Raw genomic sequence first — 20302 nt, 5'->3', positions numbered from 1 at the left:
ATGTAAAAATTTTTTAATATGTACAAATAATAAAGAGGGTTTGAAAAAAAATTATAAATTAAAGAGATAAAATTAATGAAGATTGCATATTTAAGAATGAAAGAAGGATAATTTATCCTTTTAATTTTAACCAATTATTTTAAAGTTATAAATAATTGCTTGATATTTAGAGAAAAGTCCAAATTGACGTACGTAGTTATCAAAGGACTTTGCGCCAGGCGGCATACCCGCATATGGTCGATCAAACAAATTACCGACAAGACTTGAAAGCAAGATATTTTATTTCGACGACAAGTCTATTTAGTATTTTTTTTAATACAATTTAAATATACGCACGTATATAAATATATCAATGTCAAATCTGAGCTGAAACTTTATTCGAGGATAAGATGGTATTGCTGCTGAGACAACTAGTAATTAATTGGGTTCACATGAAAAATTTTAGGATAAAAAATTTCAGTTATATGAAGAATAGTTTCTTGAAAATTACTAAACAATAATGAAAACACAATATATGGATAAATAATTAAAGTGACTTGTGAGTTTTTTTTTCCAAAAAAAAAAATTTCCGACTTCTTTGTGTGGATATTACGCAAATAAATTTCTTTACACTCAACATTTTAATTTGTGATAAAATTATTAGCTGACGTTGATATATAAAATACACTCCGTATGTTTCTTGTTATAAGCAACAATTTCTTTTACTTTTAAGTATAAAATAAATTTTTTTATCTAAAATTTTAAATTAGCTTTTTTTTTTTTTAGTTTTCACTCTCTTTAAAAATAGATGCTACTTATAATTTATCTGTGATAAATTTTCACTCATTATCTCTATGTGCCCTTTTATAAGCAATGGTATAATTAGAATATATATATATATATATATACATATATATTTATTATTTTTAATTAAATTTAACTAATATTTTGAGCTACGTGATTTTGTCAGTTATTTCTTATAAAAATAAATGGAAGAAGTAACATAATTCTTTTCTTTTTGTCCCGCCCTTTTCATTGACATTGTCTATATATTTAATAAATTTTCAACTTTACATCTATTAAGTATGCCTACTTTACAAGTTAAATAACATACACAAACATTTAATGAGGGATAACAAGGGAAACTAATGTTAAAAATATAATGATATGCTAGGATCAAAAAAATTTTTTTCTCCACCTTATAAATAATATCAAAGTGGTTTCATGAGCTTAATAAATATTTACGACATCATGTCCTTAATATAAATAACTAATTTATAAATATTAAAAAAAATAAGTTAAGTTAGTTATTTGCAAGATTTTTCCTAAGATATCTCATTTAATCATATGCATTAGGGCAAATTCTTAATGGAAACCCCCTTAGCCCTTTGCAATATGTACAGTAGTTTAGCAAAAATATATATAAATAATTTTGAGAGACAAATTGAATTGAAATCTTATTTAAGATCAAACTAAATAATCTTTAATCCATGTCTGATGTTTAGGACTAGAGAAGCTAAGAGAGTAAATATCTTTAAAAAATGTATATAAAATGAAAGAAAAATTTTGATACAAATGATTCTATGGGCACACTTCGTTCGGTGTGCGCGGATTGCATGGGTAGATATCTATTTTAGTATTTACGCAGCCATGGACTTATCCAATTCCCTGCATTGACGTTTCTGTCTCCCTTATCCCCAAGGGTCTTACCGTCTTAGTCGTCGTCCCTTTCTCTTAAATGACCCAAAAAAGAAATTAAAAAAAAAGTGTCTATCACAAAAAATAAAAAAAGAAGATTAAAAAATAAAAATAAAAAAAATCACAGAATATTACACAGTGGATTTTAACGGTGCGCAAGAATGCCAATAAATCCGCCTTGCTGTGACGCGCGCTTGCGTGTGTGTATTCTCTTCCATCTTATATATAAGTCATTTTTTAAATAAATTATTAGGAATTTGACCCCAAAAAAAAAAAAGAAATTATTAGGAATAAAAAAGATGATTCACGATATAAAAAAAAAAGGATGGTTCAATTTAGTTAATGCTTTTAATATTATCCCATTTTTAATATTATGCTTAATTAATTAATCATAATAAGTACTAACCCAGTCTTTTTTTTCTTTTGCCAGCAAATACTAACCCAATCTAACTCATATATTTTAATTCCTCTGTCTACTGTCTACCCTAAATATACTGATTGATATGAGGCCACTATGAGAGGGGGGAAAAAAGGTAGCTGCTGCGTAGATTTTGTGTAGTAGCTTATCAAAAAAACCATGAAAGATTTCTAAAAGTTGACTTATAAATAAAGACCAAATTATATTGGCAAACGAGGATAAGACCAAAATATAAGTATATTTTTACAAATTGCCAATATAAATATACATAGTACATACATACATTTTCTCAAAACGATGCCAACTAATACCCCTGTATTAGGTCTTTTTTATTTTAGTCTTATTAAATATTTTATATATTTTAATAAGTAATAAATATTTTAAAATAATAATTTTTCTTCAAGAAAAATTGAAGTTATTCTAATTGAGCAAGAGATATTTTGAAATGATCTTATGTGACTCAGCACAGTAAATTTGACTTTAGCCAGGAAAAAACAAAATATAATAAAATCCATCTGTCCCACATATCCCTTTAAAGAAAAGCACATGAAATATCAAAGTATGAAGCAAAAATACGTCCACAAATTCCATTATCAATTGTTCAATCCTTTGCCTTGTCTTCTTCCTCCCCCTTAACCTCTTTCTCAGAAAAAGAAGACTCAGAAGTATAATATCCCACCAGGCCCTACTTCTCTTCAATTGCCCGGCAAATCTCCACCACCACTCGCATCGTCTTTCCCAAAACAAAAGAAAAATTACCAGCGGAGAAGTAATTGTATTGATTAATTAATAAATTAATTAATAAAGAAGCCAGGAGGCCTCTTCTTTATTTCAAGTACAACACCAGCACATAAACTTAAGAATTATATATGTCTCACGTACGCTCAAAATTACATAGAATTCATGAGCCACCTTTACCTCGACTTCCCATGAAATCAAGGAAGACATTATTCTTCATAGCAGAAATGATCATTAACAGCCGCAAGCACATATAACAATTAAATAGAAACAGTGATACTCATGGCTTATTTAGTACGCAGCTACATATAAAAGGTACTGTCTTTAATTCTTAATATAAGACCTAGTTGACTAATTAGAAGAAATTAAGAAAGTTACAAAATGACTTAATTATGACATATTGTATGATCTCTCTAAAATACTTCTATGCATTATTAGATTATATATCAATTTATAAGTGAGACAAATTAGTTAAAAGAAAAATGATAAATATAAATATTTTAAAGTAATTTAATAATTTTTTTAATCTTTTCAAATTAGTCAACTGAATCAAAACAGCAACTTATTTGAAAAAGGACTGTAATTTAGACCATATGGAGCTTTTGGAATGGGGTTTGACGCTGGAAGGGCAATGAGCATTATAACGAGAACCAGGAGGACATTTTATTCCAGGCCTATCCATATCCATCATCGGCGACTCTTCCCATGAACATTGATCTGCATCGTCATCATCATATAATATTGACATATCAGTTTAGTATGTTAACAAATCACAACGGAATGTAATTAATTAATAAGCGATTAACTCAATAATAAGGCATCGCAAGAAGCTAGTCACAGAGACTGAGATCGGAAAAAATAAATAAAGTCGCAAAATAAACGAAGTTGAAGCTGTTAATTACCATCTGGTATGATACTACGAACATTAAGACGAGCGTGAGTGGAAGAGGGAAAGGAGAGAAATGTTGCAGAAATCCAAATGAGAAAAGCAATTAGAATAGCCTTCTTCATATTTTACAGCAATAACACATGACTCTTCTAATTTGGCCTTTGTGCGTGTGTGTTCACTGCGCTTACCCTTGTCTTCCTCTTGTCTTCCTCTCTATTTATGGTCTCCGGGATAGGGAAGCACAGTGTATTGACATAAAGGGCTTTTAATCAGTACTACCTCCGATTGTAAATATAGTTGGAGATTTAATTTGATTCTAAACACAACAACTTAATTTATTTTATCTCTCATATTTATTGATTTTTTTCAAAATAGTCCTTATGGTACTTGCAAATGCTAAAGTATTTATATTCTAATATACATAATTAATAAGGATATTTTAGAAAAGTTAACACTTATTTATTATTATTAACTAATTAAATTAATTTTTTAATATTTATAAATTAGTTATTTAGCTTTCATATTAAGTACGAGAGGTAATATAATTTATTCTTCCCTTTTTATCCACTTCAATCATGCAAATAATTGCTTCATATATATTATCAAAAAAATCTAAATTGATTTAGTAGTGCCTTCAACCTTGGCGTCTCTCCCAGTCCAGCTATTGCTTTTTATTCGTTTCAACCGTCAGTCAGTCACAACTACCCTTCTTAAATTTAATTCGTTTCCTTTACAATTAAATATTGTCCAAATTTTAATTCATTCCCCGCTTTGCATCACCCCTTGTATTATCTCTCCCTTCACTATTCCTCATGTTATCCTCTTTATTAATGCTTTATACATGATGCAAGAATTTTCTTAGCGCAAGAATACAGATGCTTTCTTCCATTTGAAAGTTTAAATTAGAGTAGTTTTTTTAAATGATGAATACGAGAAGGATGAAGGAATGTTTATATTTTTGGATTAAAATTTATGCTTTAAAATGTCGTTTTATATTTTAAAATTTGCATAACTCACTTTGGACATTATTACATTTCAATATGTAAACCAATTTAAAAATAAAAAATAAAAATGGACTTTTGAGTCAGCCCGACTAGTAGGGGTTAGGCTTCAAGAAACGGTTAAATTCGGGGTACAGCAATGCTCCTGGGCCAGAGCCCATATGCGTCAGCCCCGCCCCATTTCCTATTTTAAGTAGTCCTTGGAGACATCTCTGAACTTGGCGTTTATTTTCTTTTGAAAAAAATCAGTTCACGTTCATGACCCGTGAGCACCAAACGTAAGGCCTACAAGAAACAAAGTGAATGAACGAATCTAGTCACGTTGTCAGAAATTAGTATCCATATTAAGCTTCAAAAAGTGTCCAAGAGCACGCAATTTTGATGTGTTTGTTTAAAGATTCTTATCTGTTAGAATCCTGTGCAGATAGCTCTCTCTCCGTTATGAAAATACTAACGTGATGAGTATATATACTCCTCCGGTCCTTAATATAAGACCCATTTAACTAATTTGATTAGATTAAGAAAGTTGGGTAAGTTAGTTAATTATAAGAAAAATGACACATTTTTCCTAAAACACCATAATCATCTTTCTTAATACTCTCTCTCCCTCTTCTACTTGATTATAGTTGAGGAAGTATCAATGGGGGTAATTTAAAGAAAGTTAATAAATATGAGAAATGGGTCTTATATTTAGGACCAAAACCAATTCAAGAATTGGGTCCTATATTAAGGACCGGAGGAGTAAGTTTAAAAGGAGAACCTAATTCCAAAAAACTAACATATTAGACTTATAAAAGCAGAAAACAAACATAATAAAAATCCATTTGTCGAACAAATCTTTTTATTTAAAGAGAAGCATATGAATGAATCATCAAATTATGATGCAGGCTACCAAAAATATGTCCACAAATTCCATTATCAATTATTCTATCTTTTGCCGTGCTTTCTTCCTCATTCTCAAGCTCTTTCTCAGAAAACAAATATTCAGAAATATCCCACCAGGCCCTCCTTCTCTTCCCATACTCAGCAATCTCCACCAGCTAAAGAAGCCACTCCACCACCACTTTCATCGTATTTCCCAAAACTATGGTCAAATCTTTTCTCTCTAGTTCAGCTCTCGTTTGGTAGTGGCGTTTCGTCACCCTCTGCAGTTCAAGAATGCTTCATGAGAAACGACATCATTCTGGCCAACCGCCCCTAGTTCCTAACCGGAAAGCACGTCGACTGCAACTACACCACTGTCTCCTCTGCAACGTACGGCGAACACTAGAGCAACCTCCGCCGCATCCTGGCACTTGACATCCTCTCGACGCGTCATCTCAACTACTTCATGGAAATGCGAAGGGACGAGATGAAGCTATTGGTACAAAAGCTTGCTCATGATTCTGTGATGAGCATAAGCCTAAAGTTCAAGAGGAGAGCCCAATCCCAAAAGACTAGCTTATTAGGAGTGAAAGTCCATTGAACTTATAAACCCCACAATACTTATGAAATTTTTCAATATAGGACTCATAACAGAACACCCCCCTTGAGAGCCAACGTCCCCAGTAGCTCCACTCTACAGCACTTCACTCAGTCTTCTTACTGGTCAGAAACCTCCGCAGGTAGTCCTTTCTAGTTCGTCGACTCTCAATGAAAACACCAAATTGTTATAGATTAACTCTATCACAATGCAAATGAGTATAATCTGGATATTATTGATATATCAATGAACTAGTCATCCACAGTGTATGAATAACTATATAAACCAAATTACAATGAAGAAAACGGAAATCACAGGGGAATGAAGAAAACACAGAGAAATGTTAGGGAGAAGCAGAGATAACCACGAAGGTCCAGAGAGGAGTCAGAATGCAGAGAGAGAGGATTTTCACCAAAATTCTACACACCCCTGCTCCACTCCTAACGGTTTTTTATTCCCTCAGCTTCCATGATACACGTCTGACATTTGTACTTCTTCTTGGACCACCTCCTATCCCATTGGCTGTATGGACTTAGGTTTCATCTTTGGATTGGGTTGATTTCTTCCCTTGATGGACCATGACAGAAAATTTCACACAAAAACCTAAAAAATTATTAAATTTCAAATTAGGATTGTTTCCTAGTTCCTACATTTTAATAAGTCTTCAATGCACTTAACTTGTAAGCATTAATACTTTTTTGCACGAATTTCTTATTCAAGATTTAGTAATTTTTATTATCTTTGTGTGAGATTTTTTCTAGTTTTATAGATAGAAAACGCTAATAAATGTATTTAAACCTAAAAGATATCAATATAATTCACACTTTAATTTTAATCAAATAATACAAAAATTGCTTAATATTAAAAAAAGCGAAGAATTGACTTGTCCCCATAAAGACTTCTCCAGTTTGGGTCTGGAGACCATTTGCTCATTGACTTGATAATGTAAACATTTTTAGGCTATTTTCAAGAATGGATTTAAGAAAATATGGATTATACATATAAATAAAAAAGATCAGTTTAGACAATTATTTAAATAAGTTCACAAAATTATATTATATAAATTTCGCCGCCGATTAGGACTTAGAAATTACATGACAATGTATTAAGTTAAAGATGGTGACATGCACTACTACAAAATGAAAAATACTCGACGGTTATTTTGGATCATATTTGACGGTTAAAAACCGTCAACTATACTGGCGTCATATATTTCAACAGCAAATATTTGACGGTTATTAACCGTCAAATATTTAAATCATACTTGACGGTTACTAGAGAAAAACCGCCAATTATTTTGAGATTATACTTGACGGTTCCAAAAACCGTCAAGTATTCTGTAATACTTGACGGTTCCATAGAGTGACCGTCAAGTATTATAAACATACTTGACGGTTATTTTTGAAAAACCGTCAAGTATTATTTAATACTTGACGGTTTTAAAAGTAACCGTCAAGTATGTTATAATACTTGACGGTTTTAACTAATAACCGTCAAGTATTATTCGTTTTTTTTTTAAAAATTCGTTCTCCTTTGCCAGCAACCCCCTGCAATTTTGAAACCGATAACAAAGGCTCATTCAACAGAATCATGCAGGCTAGCATTCAAACCAATTCAGCCATATACATATATGTTAATGAACCGAAAATAATTTACATTATCATATATATACATGAACCAATGAAAACCAACTGTGATATATTAAAATTCTGGCAAGTACAAAAAGGTGAACCAATTCCAAAATTAGCCAATTGCCAAAGTTGTGCAATGCCTAAAACTAACCAACAGCCAAAAATGAACCAAAACCAAAATTATATTGAAACCAAAGCTAGCTGTACGTACATACACTGTCTTAATGTACACTTCCCTATCTATGTTGTGCCCACTGACGGAATAAGGCCATCGCCAACTCCTCAACGATTTCTTCCATCTGAGCAGATGAATACACTGTGCAATATGTGTCGGCAAAGTACTGTATGCAACCACAAATTATGACTTAAGTTAGATAGAAATGTAAAGCTACAGTAAGTACAATAATTCTTAAATATATAAATTGAACCTTAACAAATGCATATTACCTGCGTGGGAATTGTGTCAGCATTGTGCAGAATTATCTCCTTCATAAATTTCATCACGCAATATCCACAATGGGAGCTCTTGTTGGGCTGACGTGGGCACTGTAAAGAATGGAAAAGGAAATAATATTAGTCAATCATATAAATAAACCATATTTAGTAGAATAGTAAATAATGGTAGTGAATACCTTCACTTTCTTCCACGGGAAGGTATCGTCAAATTGGCCGTTTTTTACCGGGGGCAGGGTAAGGCCTGATTTGTGCGGTATAGCCACAAAGCCCTGAGAAGACAATAAAATTGAATATTAATGATTGTCAAAAATTTGATTGAAGCAAGAAATTAAATTAAATTTAAATAATAGAGATAAATATTACTTGTTGAACAATGAAACCATAAATGGTCGATTGGTTGGATCCCCATGAAGAGAATCAAGATACCAAATCCTCGGCTTTGTGGGATTGACCACAATCAGCATCCAGTGTCCCCTAAGTATAAGAAAGACAATTAGAACTATTACAAATTATTTTGAAAATGAAAGAATTTAGGAAAGTTTACCCTTGACAATAAGGCGCCAAAAACAAAGTCTGAGCCCCCGGTGTTGCCCTAGAAATGAAGATATCTAACAAGTCTCTGGATAAGTCTTTCTTCATATTAGGTCCGTGGCCAGCAAAAGTGTGGGGGCTGATAATCTTGAACTTGTCATCAAGGCCACCAGGGGCTATGAAGTTCTTGAAAAGATATCTAAATCAACAAACGAAGATATCAATAGAATAAATGTTCAAGTACTTAAGTATTTAGTTAAGGTTTTAACAAATACCTGATATAAAAGTTACAGGCATTTGTGCTGGCCATTCCATGCGTCAGAATCTCTTTCAATACTTCATTTGTGACATAATCTGACGAGGGTCGACCGTATACCTCTGGCTCAAACTCTAGGGGAATCATGAAATCCTCGCCATGTTCTAATCTGGCCCCAATTGCATATTCCTCAAGACATATTCGGAATCTTGATGATACCACTTGAACGGGCTCAGAGGGCTGCTTCTGTGGTGATGATAATGAGTGATCACCCAATAGGCTCTTCTTCCCCTTAGACTGACAAACAGACTGTTAGTAATTAAAATAGAGTTTATTTTAAATCAGCTGAATTTGTAGACCTATACATATATACCTTTGAAGGATGTCCTAATGTAAGAAGACGGCCAGGCCAAGCGACAAAGCTACCCACTGCTTGAGCCACTGTCTCTGCATCTGGGGTGGGTATCGGGAGGGCATAATTCGCATCAATAGCAGTGTTCAACTGCACCCTCACATGATCAGCAGGGAGAGGAACATTATGAATTATACTCTCCCCGGTAAATTGAACATGCGGCCCGTTGCAACAGTGTGATGTTTAGGGCTATCCGCCATACACTGAACGTCCGCTTCACCCTGATTTGTTTAACATGAGAGACAAGTTAGCTAGATATATAAATTATTGAATGTAATTATATAAACACAAGTATTATACCTCAGGTAGCAAGGGGAATGTGCAGCTGTCTTTGCCACTTGGGCTGAGATTCGGAGCCGGCTGTGGTGCTTGATTCTTGATCAACTGCTCGATTAGGAGCGCTTGCGCTTTAACCTGCTCCTTTAACCAGCGTGTTTCTTCCTTCAGCTCCATGAACTCAGCAGAGGAAGGCGTGCACGATGAAGAGGGCTTTTGTCGGTACCCAAAGTAATCTCTCTTGGTGACTCCATAACCGACACCCCTAAGAAGACCAGGATGGTCAGGAGTCCCCAATGCCCTCCTCAATATATCCTGGTCATCTGCAGAATATGCCCCCTGCGAAACTTCCTGGGACAAACTCTCCTGTGCAACAAACATTGATATAGTTATTCATACTTAAAGATATTTGACAATAACGTGAAGATTATTTAATTTAGAATAATACTCACCATCCTGTCCACGACCTCCTTAACGCGAGGATTATCAATTTGGCCATCTTTATTTTGCCTGGCCAGTGCCCACAGCATCTGACGTGATACAGTGACATCTGATCCCTCCTGCTGAGTCACCTCTTGCTCAAGGCCCGCATAACCCAAGCGGCCCTTTCGGTAGGGATACTCATTCTTCTTTACTCTTTCCTTATTTTGGGAACTTAATTCCTGCAAAAACAAAGTAGATTCACAATTAAACAATATATAGATTAAACAAAATGGACTATTTAATATCAAAAAGAGCGAGGATTATTACTTGAAATTGCCTATCACGACGTGACGTCACAAAAGCAGCCCAATCCTCTGGTTTGACCAAGTCCCGTATCAAGCTAGGAACCTGGGACTCGTCGGCTGTGGAAGGATCCTTCAAGTACTTGTGTGTGACAAAATATCGGAAAGAGCGTAGTGCCCTCCCAGCCTTCCCCTCCACAAACCTCTTCCTGCTCTCATCTATATCAAATGCAGACTGCAAAACATATAAAACAACACATTAGTGTCACGCAGCTTGTAAGAAAACGAAATTTGAGTTATAATATATTACCGATACATCTGTCCAAATAGTGTCTCGCACTGAACGATCAACCCTCCTCCAGTGCTGCGCTGTAATGGGCACGGTGCTTCGTGCCACTGCCCCAATATAGCTGATAAATTTATTTGACCGTACAGCTTGTCCTTTCTTATTCCACTGTACGGCAAATTTCTTTCCTTCTGTTCGAGCTTTCACGACCTCTTGCATGACACAAAGGCCCCTCTGTATGCGTGCTGCCTCCTCTTGCAACTGTCTCTCCTGCTCAGAGGCATCTCTCGGCTGAGATGGGTTATCAGTGCTAGATCCGCTATCGTCTGCCATCTGCAATGAAATTGAAGTAAACAAAATGAATCAGAATCCATTAAATGAAAATAAAGTCATTAATGACGAAATTTATTTGAACAAAATTAAAACAAATAAAAGAATCAAAGAAAATAATGAGAGAATTTACATGCATGTTTAAGAAGATCTTTTTCTTTTTCTACTCTTATGTTTTTGCATGTTCTTCTTGGTTTGAATTGTTTTGATCTTCTTACGAAACACTTTCCCCCTCTTTGAAATCCATATTCCGTCGTTGTGATCATGCCTGACATACATGGATTGATCTTCATTTAAATGAGAATCAAGTGAGGCCCCTTGAAATGGATCATCTTCAATTGCATTGTCTTCATACCCCGTCTCTTCAATATCCATTTTATTAGTCAACAAAACAATAGACCATCCTTTGGCAGCCGGGTCAGGGACATAAAACACTTGCGTAGCCTGAGAAGCCAAAATGAATGGCTCTTCCTTGTATCCTTCTTTATTCAAATTCAATTGTATAAACCCTAAGTCATCAATCCTCAATGCATTATTATTATCCACCCATTTGCAACCAAATACCGGAACTCTGAATTCAATGTAATCCAACTCCCAAATATCCTCAATCACTCCAAAGTATGACATACGTGCATAGATAGGATTTTTATCTTTGGCACTCGATATATGCATGGTACTAGCTACAAGAGTTACGCCACTATTTTGCTGTTTACTCCGATCATCTTGTTGTTTAGTATAGAAAGTGAACCCATTCATAAGGTAGCTTGTGAAAGAAATCACATGTTTGCTCGGTCCATCTGCCAACAACTTTAATTTCTTCGAAACAGAATTAGGATCATTATTATACTTGCCATGCACATGCTCTCTCAACCATGCTGTAAATTGTTTATTGTGTGTTTTGGTGTACCAACTTTCAAGTTTATTGGGATTATCCCTCTTTAGCTCATCAATATGCTCATGCACATAGTCCTCAATCTCTTCGGAGTTGTGCAATACATATAGATGTGCCTGCTCCCACTGTTGGTTTGAAATAGTTACGACTTTCTTTCCCATAATCCCTTCTCCATCTGTCCTTCCCTCATGACGAGACATTGGAACCCCAATATCACTTGCATTTTTTAAGTAATGGGTACAAAATTCAGTAGCCTCTTCACAAATATATCGTTCTACAATACAACCCTCTGGCCGACTTCGATTTTTCACATACCCTTTCAATATTTTCATGTAACGCTCAACTGGGTACATCCATCTTAAATACACTGGGCCACACAATTGGACCTCTCTAACTAAGTGGATGGTTAAATGGACCATGATGTCAAAAAAAGGAAAATACATTTCAAGTTCACATAACGTAACTATGATTCGGGTTTGCAATCTTGGCAATTTACTAGGATTAATCACTTTGCTGCAAAGAGACTTAAAGAAGAAACATAACTTTGTGATCGTAACTCGTACCTTATCAGGTAAAATAGCCCGTATTGCCACTGGAATAAAGTTTTCCATTAAGACATGACAGTCATGAGATTTTAAACCTTTTAACTTCATATCCTTCATTGACACAAGGTTACTAATGTTAGAAGAGTAACCTTCCGGCACTTTTACTGAAGCAAGAAACTCACAAAAACTACTTTTCTCTTTTCTAGAAAGGGTGTGAGCTGCCGGACGAAGAAATGTACGAGTTCCCTTATCCTCTGGTGCCAATTCCTCCCTTATCCCCATTTCAACCATGTCTAGCCTGGCATTTATGCCATCTTTAGTCTTCCCGGGAATATGGAGTAATGTGCCAAACAGACTTTCACATACGTTTTTCTCAATATGCATAGCATCAAGAAAATGTCTCACATTCAGGGTTATCCAATACGGCAGTATAAAGAAAATAGACCTCTTCTTCCACCCACTTGTCCCAACATGCTTCGCGAAAGGTTTTCCAAATTCACAATCTATATCTTTCACCTTTTGAAATACATCCTCCCCAATCAACGGTGTTGGTGCCTTACCTTCTTCTGAATTCCCATTAAAATATTTTTTGAATCGCCGGTAAGGATGATCACGATGCAACCATCTACGATGTCCCATGTATGAATTTTTCATTCCATGCTTCAACCTTATGGAATCTGTGCTCTCTTCACAAATGGGACAACCAAGTTGTCCTTTAATGCTATACCCTGAGAGATTACCATACGCAGGAAAGTCGTTAATTGTGCCAAATAACATAGCTCTCAACTTGAATTTTTCTTCCTTATATGCATCATATACATCAACTCCATTCTCCCACAATACTTTCAAGTCTTCAATTAATGGAGCTAGATATATATCTATGTCATTTCCCGGTTGCTTTGGCCCAGATATTATCATAGACATCATTGAATACTTGCGTTTCATGCATAGCCATGGAGGAAGGTTATATATAAACAAAATCACTGGCCATGTGCTATGGGTGCTGCTTTGCATCCCATAAGGGTTCATCCCGTCGGTGGCTAATGCAAGGCGTAGATTTCTATCTTCTTCCCCGAATTCAGGATACTCAATATCAAACTTCTTCCATTCTGGAGAATCAGCAGGATGGCGAAGCATGCCATCTTTAACCCTTTCATCTGCATGCCACCTTAAATTTTTCGCATCTTCTACATTACTATACAAGCGTCTGAATCTTGGCACTATGGGAAAATACCATAATGCCTTCTTCGGGCTCTTCCCATTCTCTTGGTAGCGTGATGCATTACACTTAGGACACTCAGTTAGTGACTTATACTCCTTCCTAAACAAAATGCAATCATTGGGGCAAGCATGTATCTTCTCATAGCTGAGGCCGACAGAGCGCAACACTTGCTTTGCATCATACGTTTTACTTGGAAGCTCATTTTCTTTCGGTAGCATTTGTTTAACAAGCAACAGCAGTTCTGTGAAGCCTGTGTCGCTCCACCCATTTCTTGCTTTCAAATTATACAGTTTCAACACTGCAGACAATTTTGTGAAATCAGTACAACCTTCATATAGAGGTGTCTCAGCATCACACTTCAATCTATCAAACATTTCAGGACAATCGTCAAGTTCCCGTTCAATCGCATCTGTCATCTCCTCAAGACGATCAGCTTCACATGTACTCATGTCAAGATTAGATGATCCACAGCTTTCACTATGCCCTCGACTACTATTACTCACATCTCTTGTCTCTCCGTGCTTTGTCCAACACTTGTAACTTTGATCAATTCCATTGATAATTAAGTGGCTCTCACAATCGGATGGCGAAACCCACTTCAAAAGGCAACACTTAAGACAGGGGCAAATAATCCTGTTGCGATCATCGGCGTGCTCAATCGCAAACTTAATAAAATCTTCTACCCCATCCCAATATTCTTTTGATAGACGATTGGCGGACATCCATTCTTTGCCCATGGTCCCCGACTAAGATGAATCATTTAGAGGAAAATGTGATCAGTGACTCAAAGATATTATGAGAATTAAACAAAAATAGAAAGTCAACACATGAGTCACTATTGATCACATTTATCCCTCTTTAATTCTACTTGCTAACAACTAGTAGTTGTTAGCAACTAGTAATTCAACAAAAATTTACTTTCATTTCAGTTTGAAAAATATTCTACTACTACTAATGTGCTATTCCATTTGAAAAAAATTCGACAGCATAACGGCTTATAACTTAGAATTCCCCAGGCTTTATGGCAGAAAACCAAACCAGCACATAGTCAATTTCAATTACAAAAACAAAAATTGAAACATTAGCATTGCATTCCCCAGACTTTATCGCGAAAACAAAAAACTAAAACACCCTAAACCCAAACTGATCAAAATGCGAAACACCCATTTAGAATCAAGAACAGAAAAAAAAAAAAAACCCATTTGGCCAAATAGCAAACCCATTTTCCGTGTGTGCATGGTGAACGGTCCTAGCATTATCCTATCATTCCCTTTCCACTACAATCATTTCTCAAAGGAAGAACTAAAGGAAATAAGGGGAGCGAGTGAAGCATTACCAACCTGAAGCCGAAATGACAATCTGGAGAATGCACGACAACGACGAAGCAGGAGGATGCCGCAACGATAATGGACGAGCAAGGACGGGCAAAAAAGCAAAAGGGAACGGCTGAAACAGAGGTGGGTACGGCGGCTTGGAGAGTCCGAAGCGGAAGGGGGCGCAATCGGGAGAATGCACGCACAATGACGAAGCAGGAGGATGCCACACCGATAATGGAGGACACCAAAAGGGACGATGATGGAGGACGAGCAAGGACGGGCAAAAAAAGCAAAAGGGAACGGCTGAAACAGAGGTGGGTACGGCGGCTTGGAGAGTCCGAAGCAGAGGGTGCGCTAGAAATTTTGAACTGAAGAGACTGAACAGGGGAAAGGGTTTTTAAGCACAATACTTGACGGTTTCTATTAATAACCGTCAAGTATTCTCAAATAATATTTGACGGTTTTAAATCAAAACCGTCAAGTATTACTAAACTTGACGGTTTTGATTTAAAACCGTCAAGTTTACCTTTAATATACTTGACGGTTATAAAATAACCGTCAAGTATTTTTGGAATACTTGATGGTTTCTTTGAAACCGTCAAATATTGTTCTACTAAAATTGACGGTTTCTTTAGAAACCGTCAAGTTTTCTTTCGGGGGGATTATATTTGACGGTTTTTGTGATAACCGTCAAATATTTAGCGTCAAGTATTCCCCAATTTGTAGTAGTGATGGTGCCAAAGAAGAAAATAAGATGAATTTAAAATATAAAATAATTGTACGATTAATGAGTAATGAATAGTAAAACAAAATTCCAAATTCACCTAAAAGACTTGATCGTTGACTTGAAAATGAAAAAAAAAAATTGAGGCGATTTCAGGGAAATGGATATTATTTTGCGTCTTTTTTCCTTTAATAAATCACTCCAGTCAGTTTATTTGTAAACCCATTTCGTAAAGCTGGCCTTATAATTTTTTGTTTTTTGTGTAGAGTGTAGAAGAAAAACAATCTCCGAACAAAAGTAACTTAAACACACAATATGGTAAACTTTTTTGTATGAAATAATTATTTTAAAATATTGGGATTACAAATCTTATATATGAAGAATCATTTCTTGAACATTTATAGTGAGGAATGACCACTTTCTTTAGCTTTATTAATTTTTTTCCTCATAGGGTTTAGCTTGTGAGAAATTTTTCATGTAGTTGATTATATTCCATGCTATTCTAATTCCATTATAGAAAAGCAAATTGAGCTATACTTGCATGAGTAAAAAATGACCGTAACATTAAGTTAAAAATTGTATGCATTATTCCAATATGCTATACTTAATTAACTTAATTTTCTCATTTTTAATTGACCTAATTCTACTTAATTTTATCATTTTTAATTGACCTAATTCTAACATTTTTCATGATGCCAGAAATCCAATTGGAACATATTTATGGCTGATATTTGTGATAGATAATAAGTAACCGTTGCATATCCCTCATAGTTTTTTAAACAAATTTGTAATGAAAAACACATGACATTTCATCATTAAAAAAAATTTCTGACTGGACTTATCCGCACTAAGTTGGTAGCGAATGCCCAAATTCGGCCGAAGTTCATCTCAAATTCTCATCGTAGCAATAAGTACGATATCCAATCTAGATCATCCAAAATTTGATATAAATAGTTTAAATTTAAAATTTTTAATATACAATTTTTTAATGATAAATTTACTTTTTAAGAAAAGGAGAATCTCATATAAAAAGAAATTTGAAATCAATAAATTCTAAATAAAAGATTTTTACAAAAATGTTTTGTTATTTATAAGTCCAATGTTGTCAAAAATTTAAATTCAATTTGGACCATCCAAAAGTAATCTTGATGGTCCAAATTGCTCATCAAATTAATAAAAGAAGCTTGAGCTGGTGACTAAAAGAAAGTTGAAATACGGATAAAAAAATGTTTTATCCCATGAAAAAATTGCACTTAATTCGTTTCACAGATTTTCAGGTCACAGAATTGGATTACTCATCCGTGAGAAATTCTTATTGAAATAATTTTGCGAGGAAATTTCTTACATATTAGAATCCTAATATTCAAAATCATGTTCCATGATATTAATTGGACTTAATTTCCCTCACTTGCTCCCCCCCCCCAAAAAAAAATCCTTTTTATTTCTCCATTTGAATTTCCCAAAAACTTAAAGCAGAGAAGTAACTCTCTGAATTATCTAATTAATTATATATTTCTCACACTCAAAATTACATAGAATTCATGAGCAACCTTTACATCGACTTCCCATGACAATGAAATCTCCGCAGGAAGACGTTATTATTGATCCTGAAAGTGAAATGATAATCAAAAGCTGCAACAAGCTACACATACACATGATACAAAAACAGAAACAGTACTGTTTCTAATGAAAAATTAAGGGAGAATTATCACTATGAGATATCGAGAGAAGCCGATTTAGTTACCAAAAACTTCTAAGGATAAGTTAATAACAAAACCCTGTCATCATTTTTTACATTAAAACTTGTTATTATATGTTCGTCACATAATTATTAGAGTTTCACATGATTAAATTTCTTCTTTAGGATCTTAAGATAATTCTCCCATAAATTAATAGGAAGCTATAGAAGAATATTAGAAAGAAGACGGCAATTTATTTAATAATGGATTATCTAGAGAGTTTAATGGTCTCCTTCCAAGCAAAAGGACTATATTTATATTATTATCTGCATATACTTTAGACGCATCATTCATATATTTCTTATCCGTGGTTAGAGAGGCTACCCATGTCCTTTCTGCATCTACTGATTTATTTCGAAGACAATATACCAGCACATAAATTTAAGGATTATTATATATTATTTTTTGTCTTAATTATAAGACTTTATTTGTAAAATATAAATGGGATCTTATAATTAGAATGGAGGTAATATTTTCCACACTTAGAAGTACATGGAATTCACGGGCAGCGTTAACCTCGACTTCCCATGAAATCTAGGCGGGAAGACATTAGTCTTTAAAAATGAAATGATAATCAAAAGCTGTCACAAGATACCCATAAACACACTTGACACAGAAACAGGACAGCAATTTATTTATATTATTACTACTACTACTAATATATGTATCATTCACATATTTCTTTTCCTACCTCGTATAATCACGGCTATAGTAATCGCACGGAGCTTTTGGAATTGGGATTGATGGAAGAAGGCACTGAGGATTACGAAAACCAGGAGGACATTTTTCCACAGGCCTATTCCTATACGTCGTTGGCGAGGTTAGCCCTGAAAAGTTATTAAATTTTAAATGAGAGTTAATAAAGTTTAAGGTTTTTTTTGTCTGTGTAAAATACGTTGAAAGTACCTTATAAATAAGACCAGATGGGTATATAATATTTACATGCACATATCAATGTAACATATCAATGTAACATATCAATTTTTAATAATATGTTCACATGTCACAACGGAAAAATAATCAAAGGTTATTAATATAATTTTTAATTCATGAAATTTGATATCATTTTTATTTTAGTCTTTAAAATTTGAAATTAGTTTTGGTTCTTAAAATTTACTCCGTTCGTAAATGTAGATCCAAATGAGTTTAAATTGTGTTAAATATTGCCGATTTGGCACGAACATCATTAATTTTGATGATGTGGTGATGACTGGGTAAGATGAGCTGACACTCTTCTAGTTTATGTAGATATATGGGGAAAACAAAAGAAAAGGCTTCGAAACGCAAAGCAAAAGGAGCAACAACATTTCTTATCAATGTTTTTGCTACATGCTCCTTTGGTTCTATTTATAAAGTATTTTCAACATATTTCACACTGATCAAGAAAAACTTTAAAATGCATTAACTCTCTATTAAAATATAATAATTTTTTGATTTTACCCATATTTAATATATACACCTTTTAAAAGAAACAACTACTTACATTATAATAAATAAAAAACCAAATAGTACATTCAAACTGAAATTTTAATGAAGTGATTTATAAATAAGACCAAAAAAAGACCTTCTCTTTCTACTTTATAAATAGGACCAGAGGAGTAAGCTATAAGAATACGAACTCATCTTACACTGTTTAACTTATAGGAACTAATATTTATAGGTGCAGTAAATTTCAGGTACAAAAGTTATTGGTTCTAAATTTTAGGGACTAAAAGTAAAGTAATGAAATCAAATTTTAAAAAACTAAAGAGTTAAATAAATTAATTCTAACAAATGTGATTTGATTTCCTTAAAATACTCTCATAATATATATTAGATGACACATCAATTTATAAGTTAGATAAATTAGCTTTAAAAAATAATAATAAATATATGAGAGATAAAATTGATTAAGTTCTTACATCTATTATCAAAATCAACTCTCTAATTAACTTCTATATTTAGGACAGGAGGAATACAATAATTTCATAATTGAGGCAATTTAGTCATGTACAGTAAATGAGATAGGAGAAAAACATAAAGAAGCAAAACAAATCAAGTTGAAGTTGTTACCAAGTAATAGACGTGCTTGAGTGGAATAGGAAAGGAAGAGAAATAATGTAGAAACCCAAATGAGAAAAAAAAAAAAACTAGAATAGCCTTCTTCATATTTACAGCCACACACACACACATAACTCCTTTAATTTGGCTTTTGTACAGGGAAAATTGCAATTAGGTCCCACTCAAGAGAATTAAATACAAAAAGGTCCCTTGAAATCATAAAATTATTCTGAAGTCCCAAGGGACCTTTTTATAATAAATTTTATTTGTTTAATTACCAAACTTCTTCTTCTTTTTTTTAATTTGTATTAACAACTGAAAGAGCAGTAGTTGACAACTCAGGGTGCAAGGATTGACAACTATCACAGCTGGTTTGATGGCACATTTTCTTAGCATATCACACTATAAGTTGTCAAACCAGCCGCGCTAGTTGTCAATCCTTGCACCCTGAGTTGTCAATCACTGTTCTTTCAGTTGTCAATACAAACTTTAAAAAAAAAAAAGAAGAAGGGTAATTTGGTAAGTAAATAAATAAAATTTAATGCAAAAATTTTTTTGGGACTTTAAAATAATTTCATGATTTCAATGACCTTTTGTATTTAATTCCCTTGAGTGGGACCTAATTGCCATTTTCCCTTTTGTATATGCTCACACTACACTTAAACCTTCCTTTGTATTTATAGTCTCTAGGAGAGAGGAGCACAATTGAAATAAAGGGCTTTCTGTTTTTTTTTTG

At 34.0% G+C, this 20302-nt stretch overlaps 1 protein-coding gene across 1 annotated transcript; it reads right to left on the bottom strand.

Annotated features, from left to right (window-relative positions):
* Positions 1-8812: 8812 nt before the first annotated feature.
* Positions 8813-9515, bottom strand: LOC114733972 (uncharacterized). The gene is made up of 3 exons (XM_028921451.1): positions 9433-9515; positions 9079-9356; positions 8813-9002 (listed from the first exon to the last, which is right to left on the bottom strand). The coding sequence occupies exons 2-3, from the start codon at positions 9204-9206 to the stop codon at positions 8813-8815; spliced, it is 318 nt and encodes a 105-aa protein (XP_028777284.1). The 5' UTR covers positions 9207-9356; positions 9433-9515.
* Positions 9516-20302: the final 10787 nt, after the last annotated feature.

The sequence above is a fragment of the Neltuma alba genome, unplaced genomic scaffold (genome assembly GCF_004799145.2).
Source record: "Neltuma alba isolate B1F8T4 unplaced genomic scaffold, ASM479914v2 tig00013053_pilon, whole genome shotgun sequence".
Lineage (NCBI taxonomy): Eukaryota > Viridiplantae > Streptophyta > Magnoliopsida > Fabales > Fabaceae > Neltuma > Neltuma alba.
This window is presented reverse-complemented; position numbering and strand designations above follow the sequence as displayed.

Excerpts from the sequence above, each read along its gene's own strand:
- LOC114733972 (XM_028921451.1), bottom strand. The coding sequence starts at position 9,206 with ATGATTCCCCTAGAGTTTGAGCCAGAGGTATACGGTCGACCCTCGTCA. Across the intron at positions 9,003-9,078 it reads GCCTGTAACTTTTATATCAG|ATATCTTTTCAAGAACTTCA; the intron begins GTATTTGTTAAA and ends TTGTTGATTTAG.